Raw genomic sequence first — 13,985 nt, forward strand, 5'->3', positions numbered from 1 at the left:
CCACCTCTTCTAGTCACAGTGTTCTTCCAATTATTCTGTTTCTAAGGGGTACTATACAAAGTTTGGGGTCAGAAGTTTTTTGGGAAGGTGAATATCATGCCAGAGAATGTGAAAAGATTTCTGTGTTAAAAAAAGGCCTACAGTAGGTGAGCACTAATTAACCTGCATCTCCAATAAGACTCATCGGCAGGAATTACAAGGTGGGAGAGAAAAAAGAGAGGAAAGAGAAAGGCGAAATAATTAAGATGGGTGTAAGGAAAAGACAGAAGGACAGCAAGTAGGGAGAAGACAGGAGAAGGCCAAAAACAAAACACTTCATATGTTGTGGTCACTAGTCTACAGTGGATCCTGCTGAGTATAAACGGTCATCGGAAATAGTTTCTCCATTTCATCCGAGGCTGTGGTGTATTTCCTCCTGTACTATTCCAGGGCACTTCCGACTCAAATTCAAAAGGAAGGAAGTCAACAACTGAGTCATTGGTACCACTTCCTGTAGTACCTGGGTTTTCCTTGGAGGATGCTCAACTTCTTTGACATGACTTATGAGGTAGAGAAGCAGCAAAAAACAGAGGGGAAAGAGAAAAACACACACAGTTGCTTTATTGTACTGCCCTGAGAAGATACCTGAAATGAAAAGAAGCCTTCTCTTTAGTGGTAAACTCTACCTCCATATAAAACCTCAAAATATGAGAGAAAACTCTAGGTCAGTGCAATAAAGCAACACACTTAAACAGACTTCTGTTCCGCTTGAACTCCTCCTTCAGGAGGAAGCGGAGAGGGGAGATATTAACTCTGTGTCCCAGGGCAGCCAAGTTCCTCTCCAGCTTCCCTGACTGCCTACAAAAATCTCTTCCCACAAGGGCCATAGAGGTGGTTTCACTTTCCAATCGAACCACCTTAAAATGAAAGCCACCTAATCTGTAAAACCTAATGGTTACGTCTGAGATTTCACCAGTCTGTACATAGAAACCACTCACAAGGATCCTGAGAACAAAAGGTCGTTGTCTTCGGTAACTTGGGACTCTAGCTGTTCAGATGCAACCCAGATGGGAAAATATGCTCCTGCAGAAAGTGATGAAGGGCACCTTCTTTCACATCAAAATTTCATCAAGAAAATTTCATCCAATTTTCATTTTATATTTGGTTAATGCATGTTTTCCATATTCAATAGGCTACTTTTTGCCTAAACCTAAGCCTATGTTCTAAATCTTTCATTCCCTTGAATTTCAAGATTAGTTAACATGTTTCTCCCCCAATTCTACTTTTCTTTTCTTAAAATCCTTAGTCTGTTTGCTCAATCACCAAAAAATAGACTAAAGCAAGAGTAAATGAATGAACAGAATTAAGATCTACAGGTACAAAAAGTACAGGTGCTTTCCAGAAACGAAAGTCCCCTACATTGTTTCCTTCCCGAGATTCTGTCTGTAGCTTAACAAGACCAGAAATGTACTTGGTCACCATTCAGCCCAGAGTTGCCTCAAAATAGGGAGACTCCACCATGAAGACCCTTCCAGGGGCCTCAGGGGATAGAAACAGCAAATGGAGCACACCTGTTTCAGGATATTCTAACCTGCAGAGTGACCACACATGGTAGAGTGAGACCTCCAGGTGCTGCCCTGCTCCCCCACAGACAGCCCCCAAAAGTGCAACACTGCCATGCACAGGTGGCATTCACACTCAAAAAGAAAAACCAGGACTTCCGGTCAAGATGGAGGCGTAGGTGGAAACACTGTGCCCCCTTCAACAACTAAATATAAAGAGAACAACGTTTTAGTAACCAAAACACAGCCATAACAGTGAAAATTGAACTGTACAGAAGTCCGACAACAACGAACTATTCAGCCAGACCGGTAAGAGGGGCGGAGCCAGCAGCAGAGTGGGGTCGGGCTGGAAAGGTCGTTCGGTCCAACAGACCCAGGAGCGGAGGCAAGAACGGTTGGTGGGTCTGGGGCGTGGAGTGGCGACGGGCGGACCCAGCGAGGGTGCAGGGCGGCTGGCTGACTGTGGTCACACATTCACGTGCAGATAAACCAAGCGAAGGAGCCAACAGTGAGACAGACCGCTCAGGCTAGGGCCCCAGCGATGGGAATTAGAGCCTGAAAGCACCAACTGAAAAGACTTTCTCGGGGTTGAGGGGACGGGAGAGGCTCCCAGGCCCACAGAGAGTTCGTTGGAGAGACCCACAGCGTCCTGGAGAGTACACGGGCCCACACACCCGGGAACCAGCACCAGAGGGCCCAATTTGCTTGTGGGAAGCCGCAGAGGGGACAGAAATCTGAGAGAGAGCGGAGCAAAGTGCCATTTTTTTCCCTCTCTGACCCCACCCCCACATATAGTGTCACAACCCAGTGACTAGGTCTCTCGGCCCTGGTAAACACCTAAGGCTCTACCCTTCATACATAACAGGTGCGAACAGACCAAACACTATGACTCAAGAACAGCTCAAAGCCCCAGAGCCTATAATTCTAAGTGGCCAAGAAATAGTCGACCTTTCAGATGCATAGTTCAAAACACTGGTAATCAGGATGCTCACAGAATTGGTTGATTTTAGTCACAAATTAGAGGAACATATGAAGGCTAAACTGATTGAAATGAAGGGAAATGCACAGGAAACCAATAGTGATGGAAAGGAAACTGGGACTCAAATCAAGGGAGTGAACCAGAAGGAAGAAAGAAACGACCAAACACCAAACAGAAATGAAGGAAGAAACAAGAATTCAAAAAAATGAGGAGAGGCTTAGGAACCTCCAGGACATCTTTAAACGTTCCAACACCCGAATTATAGGGGTACCAGAAGGGGAAGAGGAACAGTCACGAGTGGAAAACTTATTTGAACAAATAATAAAGGAGAACTTCCCCAATCTGGCAAAGTCAATAGAATTCCAGAAAATCCAGGAAGCTCATAGAGTCCCAAAGAAGGTGGGCCCAAGGAGGAATACACCAAGGCACATCATAATTACATTAGCTAAGATTAAAATGAAGGAGAGAATCCTAGAAGCAGCAAGAGATAAGGGGACAGTTACCTACAAAGGCGTTCCCATCAGACTGTCAGCGGATTTCTCAAAAGAGACCTTACAGGCAAGAAGAGGCTGGAAAGGAGTATTCAAAGTCATGAAATCCAAAGACCTACAGCAAGATTGCTCTATCCAGCAAAGCTTTCATTTAAAATGGAAGGGCAGATAAAGTACTTGTCAGATAAGGTCAAATTCAAGAAGTTCATCATCATCAAGCCCTTATTATATGAAATGTTAAAGGGACATATCTAAGAAAAAGAAGATAAAAATATGAACAGTGAAAGGACAGCAAACTCACAGTTATTAACAACAACACCTAAAACAAAAGCAAACTAAGAGGACAGCTAGATCGGGAGCGGAACCATAGAAATGGAGATCACATGGAGGGTTAGCAACAGGGGAGTGGGAGGGGGAGAAGGGGGGAGAAGGTGCAAAGAATAAGTAGCATAGACGGTAGGTAGAAAATAGACAAGGGGAAGGGCAGGAATACTATGGGAAATACAGAATCTAAAGAACTTGTGACACATGGACCTGAACGAAAGGGAGGGAATGGTGGGGGAGGGGTGTGCAGGGTGGAGGGGAGTGAAGGGGGGGGAATGGGACAATTGTAATGGCATAATCAATAAAATATGTATTTAAAAAAAAAAGAAAGAAAAATCAAACTGTGCTTCCCAAGCCGCAGATAGTTTANAGAATAAGTAGCATAGACGGTAGGTAGAAAATAGACAAGGGGAAGGGCAGGAATACTATGGGAAATACAGAATCTAAAGAACTTGTGACACATGGACCTGAACGAAAGGGAGGGAATGGTGGGGGAGGGGTGTGCAGGGTGGAGGGGAGTGAAGGGGGGGAATGGGACAATTGTAATGGCATAATCAATAAAATATGTATTTAAAAAAAAAAAGAAAGAAAAATCAAACTGTGCTTCCCAAGCCGCAGATAGTTTAACTTTTCAAAACCATTTATGCAGATCACATTGAGCAGGAAATGACAACAGATTTTTAATACTAATTAATGAATGGCTAGACACTGGGAACTTCAAAATAGTTAAGACGCTATATTTTCCTTCAGTAGCATTTCTTGCAAATATATTTTAATGCACAACTCCTTTTTTAAAAAAAGTCTTCACTTGAGGATATGATTATTGCTTTTAGAGAGAGAAACACTGATCAGTTATGGGCCCTGACTTGGGACCGACACACAACCTAGGTATGTGACCTGCCCCGGAATCAAACCCATGACCTTCTGGTGAATGGATCAACGCTCCAAGCAACTGAGCTGCCCAGCCAGGGTTTAATGCACAATTCTTTATGCTACTTCAATTCATATTCATTTTTCAGTCAATAACTATTGGCTTAAATATTTCTCTACTTACATTCTTTTTTCCGTGTTTAGCACATCTTAAAAAAGAATAAAAAAATAAAATGGTATTTGTTCAGGAATTTTACTTTTGAAATGGTGTTTTAGATGAATATGAAAATATACTTACCTCATCCCATTCCAAAAGGTAGTTGGTGATTTTTGAGCCATTGTCAACTGGTGCCTAAAAAATAAGAGGAGGAGGAATTAGAGAAAGTTGTTCACAGACGTAAGTAATGAGCTACCCATTTGGTTCAAATGTAATGTCTATGTTAGTGCTGTTCTATAACCCTGGATATTCCTGTATTTCCTTGGCCAAACATTACCAGCAACCAATTTTAATAAAATAATACTGTAAAGAAAGTCATCCACTATTAACTAATCATTACCACAGAGAGCCAAACCTGCCTTCCCTACCATCTCTACCTTTACACCTTTATCTTCTGGGGGAAAAAACCTGTAAGAGGCAACTCTCAGTTGAAAAGTAGAGGAGAAATGAGGCAGCTAAAATACACAGGCACTGCTTGGGGTCTGGATAGAGCTGACGCAGCCGGGTTCAAAGCTAAGAATCTGCATTTTTGTGGCATTAAGATCCCCCCAACTATTTTTAAGCAAAAATGAGGAAAAATGGGATCCTCTGACTAGATTACCACAGACTATTGGACCTTTATAAGTTACCAAAAAAAAGGACCATTGGCTTTCTTCTTAAGAGCATGCTGAGATCTGCTTCACTGAGAAAACAAGCTTTGGACAATGGGAGGGGGAGTGGAAGACTTTGGGAAAAGAGTGTTTTGCAGGGTTAGACCTGCCAGAGGAGAGTGCAGCCCTGGAGTCCCTTTACAGCACTAGGGGAGTAGGGTAGAGGAATGAGCGATGATTGGTGCTGAGGAGATGTGAGATGAGAGGGAGGGAGGGAGGGAAGGAGAGGGCGAAAGAGGGAAGGTGCAGGGAGGGAGCAAGAGAGAGAGAAAAGGGAGGGTGAGCAGGAGAGAGGGGGAGAGAGAAGAGAAACTAAGAAGTGGGGGAGACACCAGAAAGGGACCATGTCCCCGCTACAAAAATGCATCTGGGCCTGGCTCCTCCACGGGGAAAGGACAGAGCCCTGGAAATTGCTGTGTCCTGACTCCAGCGAAGGGCAGCCTGGTCACCAGAGCCGATCTGAAGCCCTACTCAGATGTTTGTCATGTGTGGTCTGATGTTAGTAGCTTAATATCAATGTTTAATTTCTTGTTCCAAGAATAGATGTGTGTAATAAGTAACTGGAAGAACATATGTAAATCAACTACTAAGCTACCAGGACTTATAGGAAGCATTCAGTAAACAGCAGCTGTTGCTTTATTAGTGTTAATAAAGCATTATCAGGGGCTCTATAAATATTAGTTAAATTGACAAAGAAACTCTTCTTCCTCTCCTTTCCTTCCTTCTTCCTTCTGAATCATGTAATCTCTGAGTCCCCAAACTCAAATTTCAGGTGAGTTGGTTTCAGGCTATAAGTTCTATTGAACTGCAATTTTAGGCCTTTGTGGACTCTATTTGGGAGACACAAAGGGATACATTTAAAGTTCTAAATAATATAAACAATTAACGTTTTAGATGAGGAACCACTTTTAAAATAAGAAATGCATTTACAATGGCTCATACTCCTACAGAAAAATTGTTTTTTAGCAGTTTCTTCTACAATATCCTGCCCAACCAGAGCCTCTCAATCCATGAGGGTGGGAGCGCCGACTTTGGTTTTTTTGCCCTACCACCTGCTGCTGACTAACAAGAAGACATTAGAAGATCTGAGCTCCCAGTGTCTTTGTGGAGTCAAGGGCAGGTGGGCAGCCAGAGCATGTCCCCTGTCTTTGTGCCCCCAGCTAGAACACTGCGATCAGGAAATCGATTTAAGAACATTTAATCAAAAACTGAACTAAATTCAGAACTTTCAAGTTTGCACAGGACTGAATGGACAGAAGGCTGTTTCTGATTCACAATTAAACAAAGGGAGAAAGAAAAGGCGAAACATTTTCCTTCTAAGAAAACCTTTTCCTTAAGTTGCTAGTCTGCCTGAAACCTGAATTGCATGTAGGTCTGAAGCAGAGTTCATATCAGTGATTCCCAACTTTAGGTTTATAATACCCCGAGGTCCCTCCGGTGTTCTTAAAAAGATTTCTTATATTTTCCAAACAAAATTAATGTTACTTATTCCCTTAATTAAAGATATATTTAAGTATGTATATGTGTAACTATAGAACACACTTTAAAATGGATGTATATGCTCCACAAAATTAAACAACGATGACCGATTGGGTGTTAAAACTCTGAAAAGGTGGGGAATCACTGACCTGGATTATCCCTGGAAGCCAGGAAGGAAAATAAAATAGTTCAGATTCTAAGCCAGTTTAAACTTTGCCTTTGTCCAAATAACACACGCAGTGTTGGCCACTGGCAATGACAATGCAGCTGCCCACAGCAGAGGGGTCTGGAGAGGCCCAGGCTTTGCTGCCAGCCACCACCCTCAGCTGCTTTCGCCAGCTTCCGAGGTGAATTTGACCCTCTGGTACAGGAGCAAAGAGACAAAATATTTCTCCACCAACAATGGATCTCATTAACCATCTTATTTCTTTCACATATTAGTGTCCTACCCAAACACTATAAATCTGTACTATCTCTATTTTTACAAATTTTACATTTTAAACTACATTTTAAGATATGTACATATAGAAATAATTACTATAAAAATTAATAACATAATCTACTATTTCTTGAAAACACACAAGTATGAGTGACTAATAAGTGCATGAAACACATTAAGAACCTCTCGTTGGCAAGAATTATTTGTACCAGTAACATGAGACCTATTATATAATTTGGACTTTTAAAAAATAACTAGTAATCCTGACTGATTTAAGGCCTAAATAAGTAAAAACTAATGAAATCCTAATGTAGTTTAGAATACTAAATGTCCTAGGCAGTTTTAAATATTAAACATTTCAGAATCACCACTAAAAGAAGCCAACAGGGCTATGAACCTATGTTATCTATAAATTTACAAAATGCTTTTTACTAAGGTCCTCAAATGTTTGTTGAAATGAATTAGGAAGTGATGAAAACCATTAAAAAGTGATGGAATTTAGTTATCTTAAATATTTATATCACTTATAATGTATTGCTCATGAGCCTAATTTACCCAACTCCCTTGCAAACAGAGCTAAAGCTTGGTTTTGTAGTCCCCTCTCCAACCATTTATAGACATGGCAGCTTTTGGTACCATAATTTATTTTGAATAGTTACTATGGAAAAAACCAAACATCATCACCAAACTGGAACAGTGCTAGATAAACGTTTCAAATAGCTAGAGAAGTCCAACTCTTCCCAACACTTCGAGCTACCCACCTTCCACTGCAAGGTTAGTGAACTTTTGCTCCTGTGTGCCAGCTTGGGCGGGAACGGGCATTCGGGTGCACAGCTGTGGGTGGTGAAGCTAACCGGGTCAGAGCAGGATCCCTTTACGGAATTGTACATGGCGTATACCCTGAAAGCAAAACAGACAAGTACGGTCAGTGGCACTAGCCCATCACAGAAGAGCAGAGCTTTCCACAGCGGCACAGATTTTCTAATGCAGTGCACACGTGACTCTTGTTCTTACCTGCTGGTCTTGCTCTGTCCTAATTACGGTCAGCACTTTCAGGGGATACTCCCTTCTGACCCACGCCCCGCCCCCATCTCCTGCAGGGAACATGCCACAATGCCTTCTCTCCATCTGCTAATGGTAAGAACCAACCAGTTCCATTTAAGATAGGCAAGGTCTACTGACTGAAGAAGACTATGCTAAATACCCTTAATCCCCAGAAAGGTCTCCAAATATACATTCTAAAAACAACCTGTCACTCTCCAGTTGACTTGGTCTGAGGAATGGCTAAAGGTAAGGAGTTGGTGAAAGAAGCAGAGATGAGAGTCAGAGGCTGGAGAGGCAACACAGAAGTACAAGCAACAAGGATCTTGGAGTTACATTGCACATGTTCAGGCAGAAATATGGACATTTCCTACACAGAAACATGGTTCCCACTGCTGAGTGCACCTCCCTTTAATTCAGCAAAAACAATGTTCAGTACAGTGTGAAGATTTAACTCCTATACCTGGTGCCAAGATTAAAGATGTTTACTCTTCACATTAAAATGCCTGGCCCAACACTGAACATATGTGTTCATATGTGCCTGATATCTCCAGAGAAGCTGTGAAGAAAAATGTGCTATTATAAAACTACTCTCCTTTCAAACAGCATAAAATAAAATTACGCTGATTTTTACTGTCCTACTTTCTACTTTTCCATTTTTTATATTGAGCATTAAAAAAAATTGAAAACATATTCTTTGAAAAAGACAACAAAGACAAAGAAATCTTTGCTGCCTAAAAGCAATGCAAGGATTAAGGTATTTGGAGTTTAAAAATACCCATTGAGTTCTTAATTCTTACAACTGAAAGGTGAAGTACATTCCCCAGGGCTACGCAGCTAGAAAGCTCCATCAGCTGCACTCAGCTGCGGAAGTCTAACCGCTGCGCTGCCTACTGCGCTTCCTCGTCCTTCAAGTCGATTGATTCAGGTCTCTCCGAATACCCACAATCCATTTCCCCTCCCTCTTCCAGAGAATAATAGCCAAAGAAAACATTATGAAAAGTGCACCCTAATTAGCTGTGTGATTTGCAAAATCTTTTCTCCTCAAGGTCCATCACAAAAGATTTATAGAAGCCATCTGAGTCAAAAACAGATAGGGTGGGGCAAAAGTAGGGTTACAGTTGTGAGTATACACCAGAGTTTATTCTTGTATTGTTACTTATTCATTGTTGTATTACTTTCCATACAAACAACTAAACTTACTTAATGGCCCCATCCTGTATTAGTAAAATCAGAGAGGTAAACACATTTACTAGATATTTGAGTCACTTGCCTTCTGGAAGGATATCCACTGTGACACTGATCCAAACAGAATGCTTATCACTAGGATGCTCTCCATCTGACTTGATAAAAGAAATGCTTTTTTTTCTTTGCATAAGTAGAGACATGATAACATAAAATTGAATGGTAGATCTGGCAAGATCATTTCCATGTACTAGGGCAGGCTCCCTGGCAGTGACTTAAAAGGCATCATAGAATGTTCTCACACAAGAGAAGGGTTCCAGCCTGAACTTTAGATCAGAATTCTCCAACTGGTGGTTTATAGGGTATATCTGACCCAAAATATAGGGGGAAGGTGACATAAAATAGTGTTTTTAAATATCAGAGCCACCTGTGAATGGATATAGGCAATGACCATCACAAAAGAGACAAGCAGACATTATGCATTCCTAATGAAAGATTACACCCACTGTCAAAATCCTTGCCTGAAAACCCAAACCCGTATCTGATGAAGCCTCTTCACCACTTTATAGGAAATACAGAGTGAACATATTAAACAATACAACAGGGATGCAATCAGCCTGCTTCACACTGTAGAAAATTCCACAGGACCAGAAAGGAAATTATTCCAACAAATAAACTGTAGAGAGAAAAAAGAGATGCAGGGAAAACCTATAGATTGAAAGAAATTTGCAAGATATCAGCCACACAAAATATTTATACCATGTTTGAATTCCAATTACAACACACTGAAAGAAAAAAAACCCTTCATTTTCAAGACAGCTAAAGAAATAAAATCAGTCTCTAGATTTTAAAGACATTAAGAAATTTACCATTCTTCTCCATTTTGAATGGGCATGTGAAAATAGTAATGTGGTTTACAGGTGAATTAATGTGATATCTACACTTTATTTCAAAATAACTGCGTGGGTAAATAGAAGGAGATGAGGATACCAAGAAAATAAGAGGTTGGGTGATAGGTATATGATAGTTTATTCAAACTACTGTGTATTTTTTTTATTATACCTGAAATTTTCTGAAGAAAAAAGTTAAAATAAAAATTAAGCCAATGCTGAAAAAAATCTCAGAGATTTCTCATTTTAAAAAAGAAACCCCTGGCTTTTCTTAAGAACTAGAAATTCTAGCAACACTGAACTGCACACCTGCAAGGCAGTCATTAGGTAAAGCTGAGAGCACTCCCCTTAAGACAGGGCAGATGCTGCCCAGTTCAGAGAACTCCCTGCCTGCCACTGTCTCCTCTGCACAGACTGTGTTTTGGCCACCCTTTACCCGACCTGCTTCTCAGTGTGCAAGCACTAGGCATTTGTGAATTACACTCTTGTAGAACACTTCCTAAATGTTCACAAACACAGCTGACACCAAAGATCCACCCAGCCAAGAGAGCAGAGGAAAAAGGCGTGGAAAGGGCCTGCGAAGTACTCTGACCACAGTTGGTTATCTGGGGAGATTTGGACTCAGTCAATTTGCTCTTCCTTTTTAATGAGATTCTTGGAGTCAGAAATCCATACTTATTAGGCCAGAGAAGCACGAGTGATGGGAGCTCCTGGCAGCCAGGTTGGGAGGATGACAGTCGGGATAAAAGTACCCGAGGGCAGAAGCAAACTTTTGAGGTAGTTGAAGGCGGCCAGTGCTATGGGCCACATGGGGTTATTTTCCTTGTCTTTACACTCAAAGCCGTGTTCAAATTAGTGTGTTTAAATTAGGAGTCAGTGACTTTCTCCAAAGTAAACAAGATCCATTTCACATGGCAATATAAATGTGCTGCATACAGTACCTAAAATTTGATGTGGTATTTGAATATCATGATTATGTCTGTCATCCAACACTGTTTAGTACAGATAGCAACTAGTGGTTTTTACCACTCGCTTTTATATAAAAGAAAATTCTCTGGGAATGATGCTGTATTTTCAAGAATGTTGCAATAGTGTTTTCACATAATGGTGATGTGTTTTATTTAAATAGCATGTGACAGGAAGATTTGTGAAGCACAATTAGTTTCCTAGGTTAAGTAAGTCAGCAAAAAATTAAGTTCCTTTTTCATTTATCCCAGCAAAGAAAAATACATTTTTCTAACAATATAATTAGTTTTGTGTTAGGCTTTCACATTTGTTTCAGTTTAAATGCTGACTGTTTATGAAACAGGTGCTCTAAGAATTTCAGAAATTTGCTTCCTACTTCTTCCAGAACATCTGTAACGTACGACGAGCCACAGCTGCTGGTCGACAACATGTGTTTCCTAACTCTGCACGGAGCCGGTCAACCGTATTTCTGGAAAGGTTTCATCACACAGTTTTTCTGGGAAATGTTATTGCATGGTATCATCTCTGGGAAACTTCTTTGCCAAATTGTTTATGCCAATGACTGGAAAACTGCTTCAAATTTCATCATGAAATTGCTATCCACTCCATCATTCAAATTCCTGATTATCCCATCATTGACAAAAATATAAATTCTTGACTCTCAAAATAAAATGGGTATTTCAATACCTGTATTAAGTATGAGACTACCAATTAAAGAGAAATATGCTTTGTTGTATATTCATAAATATCTGTAAATAAGTGAATATATTACTGCTTATGTACAGAAACTTACACTCTTCTATGTAAGTATTATAAAAATGTCTGTATGTGTATGCATATATACACTGGATTTTTCTCATACCTCCTTCTCAACACACACACACTTTCTCATGCACTCACACACAAGATTTTGTACTGGTGGTGTTATATACAGTATGTAATACAATGTCCTACATGAAAGCACTGAATATGTATACTTTGACAATTACAAATTGATTCCTTTTATACATTCAAGCAATATGAAACTAAAAGAGCAATGTGTTTAAGCACTAGATAACAAATATAAAAGTGATGACTTTAATAAAAATCTAAGCCAACACCCAAGACCTAACATTCTGCAAATCAACATACTAGAGGAGCATTAATTTGCTCAATCACCAGGAGAATAAAAAGAATAATAGTTGAATAGATGTATAAAAAATTCACAGCAAAAAGTGAGAAAGAAAAAAAGCCTTTAAAACACGAAATGTCTTAGGATATAATTGCCCGTGTGGAATCTGCCCTGACTGCCACGACAAGTGCCAATGTCCACAGCCACAGACACGTGACCTGTAGCACGGCCCAGGCATGCCGCCCGTCTCTCAGTCAGTTATTCACAGTGACAGTGAGAGGGCAACAAGTTAAGAGCTGTTACTGCCTAGAAACTGGTGTCAACCACCAGACAGTTCAGCGACAGAGCGCCCTGGCTGGGAGACTGCTGCTCAGTAAAAAGGGTTACATATGGGATTGCTAAACTCTGGCAATACTAACATGCGGGACAAACAAGCTGAACATGAGAAAAGGTATTGTATAAAGACATCAATGAATCAGTGTGAAGGAGACAAAATCAGAATAGCAAAACCAAAAGCAACAAGAAATGTAAGAACGGAGGCCCCAAGTGAGACTTCAGCAGATGACTTGAGAAAGAAACCTTTCACTTTGCTGAAGAGTGATCCGAATGAAGCCTTCTGCATGCCTTCATCAAAGTGTGCAGAACCAGAAACTGGAAGGAAAATGGAGGAGGCTTGACGCTGCTAAAATAAATATGTCCATTTTCATCACTGGCTCCACATGTGTCTGCTAGGGTGACACTTGCTAAATTGGTAATGTATAAACCAATAAAAATGGCAATGAATATAACTGCTCATTTTGCGGCTGTATAGTAATGGAATTCTTTTGTAGCTTCTGTTATGGAAATTTTGTGGGCAATTTATTTCCACATAGCCTTTGGAGGCCTTATAGGTTTACTATTAAATGTAAACCTATATTTGATGCTACTGTGTTTAATAAAAGTTTACATGCCTGGAATGAAAACTTTGAGAATGTTAATTTAACTGAACCATAAAAAAAGGGGACTTTGCTTCTTTTTGTCAGTACCAAGTATGGTATATCTTTACCCCAATAAAATAGTGAGTGATATGGTCAAACTATTCACAGGCTCAGAGAACCTGCATCACGAAGTCATTTTTCTTTTCAGAGTGTGGGAGACTTGCAACAACCTTGGAAAAACAAAACAAACAAAAAGCCACATTTATACACTCAACAGGTTTATAATGAATTTGCATATATTTGCTCTCACACCATCTTTTTGAGGCTGGTACCATTATTGTCTTCATTTTGTGAATGAGAAAACAAGGCCACGGATGTGTCAATGGCTTGCCTAAGCATACTACCTTTACTAAGTGACCAAGCCACTAACCCCAAATTCCAAGCTCTTTCTGTTAGATATCAAGGTGCCTTGCCAAAGCGAGTCAAGGCAGAGAAAGAAGCTGAACCTAAGTAAGAGCTGGAAGTGTTAAGATTCTTCTCTAGCTTGAAAAGTGAAAGACTGTTTAAGGAAAGAGAATGAATAATCTATATAGACTGTGGACGAGGCAAGGCAAAATAATCAATTTAGACTACAGGCATTTTCCTTAGGAGATAATTTTTTTTAAGTACTAAGAGAACATGAACTTTCAATCTCTCTGGTGCAGAGAACTAGGCCAAATAATAGTTGGTGGTGCCTCAGGTTGCACATGCATGGTGTCACACATGTGTCATACCTGTCACAAGTGTAGGGGGCCCAAATGTGTCAGAAGAGAATCTGGATCCAAGGCCTCTAGATGATAACTGCCTCATACTTCTATTCCCTTGTGAGGGAATCCATGAATTACT

General features: G+C 40.4%; 1 protein-coding gene across 8 annotated transcripts in view; it reads right to left on the reverse strand.

The window, feature by feature from the left end:
* The window catches only part of FNDC3B (fibronectin type III domain containing 3B), a 320,028-nt gene that overhangs the window by 70,971 nt on the left and 235,072 nt on the right, over positions 1–13,985 (reverse strand). For all 8 annotated transcript variants that reach the window (XM_037046517.1, XM_037046521.1, XM_037046516.1 and 5 more), the window contains exons 10-11: positions 7,752–7,890; positions 4,504–4,557 (exon numbers count right to left, since the gene is read on the reverse strand). In XM_037046517.1, the coding sequence (XP_036902412.1) occupies positions 4,504–4,557; positions 7,752–7,890 (193 nt within the window). The remainder of the gene's footprint in view (positions 1–4,503; positions 4,558–7,751; positions 7,891–13,985) is intronic.

This window comes from Sturnira hondurensis, unplaced genomic scaffold (genome assembly GCF_014824575.4).
Source record: "Sturnira hondurensis isolate 20B ecotype Veracruz unplaced genomic scaffold, ASM1482457v3 Scaffold0005279, whole genome shotgun sequence".
Taxonomy (NCBI): domain Eukaryota; kingdom Metazoa; phylum Chordata; class Mammalia; order Chiroptera; family Phyllostomidae; genus Sturnira; species Sturnira hondurensis.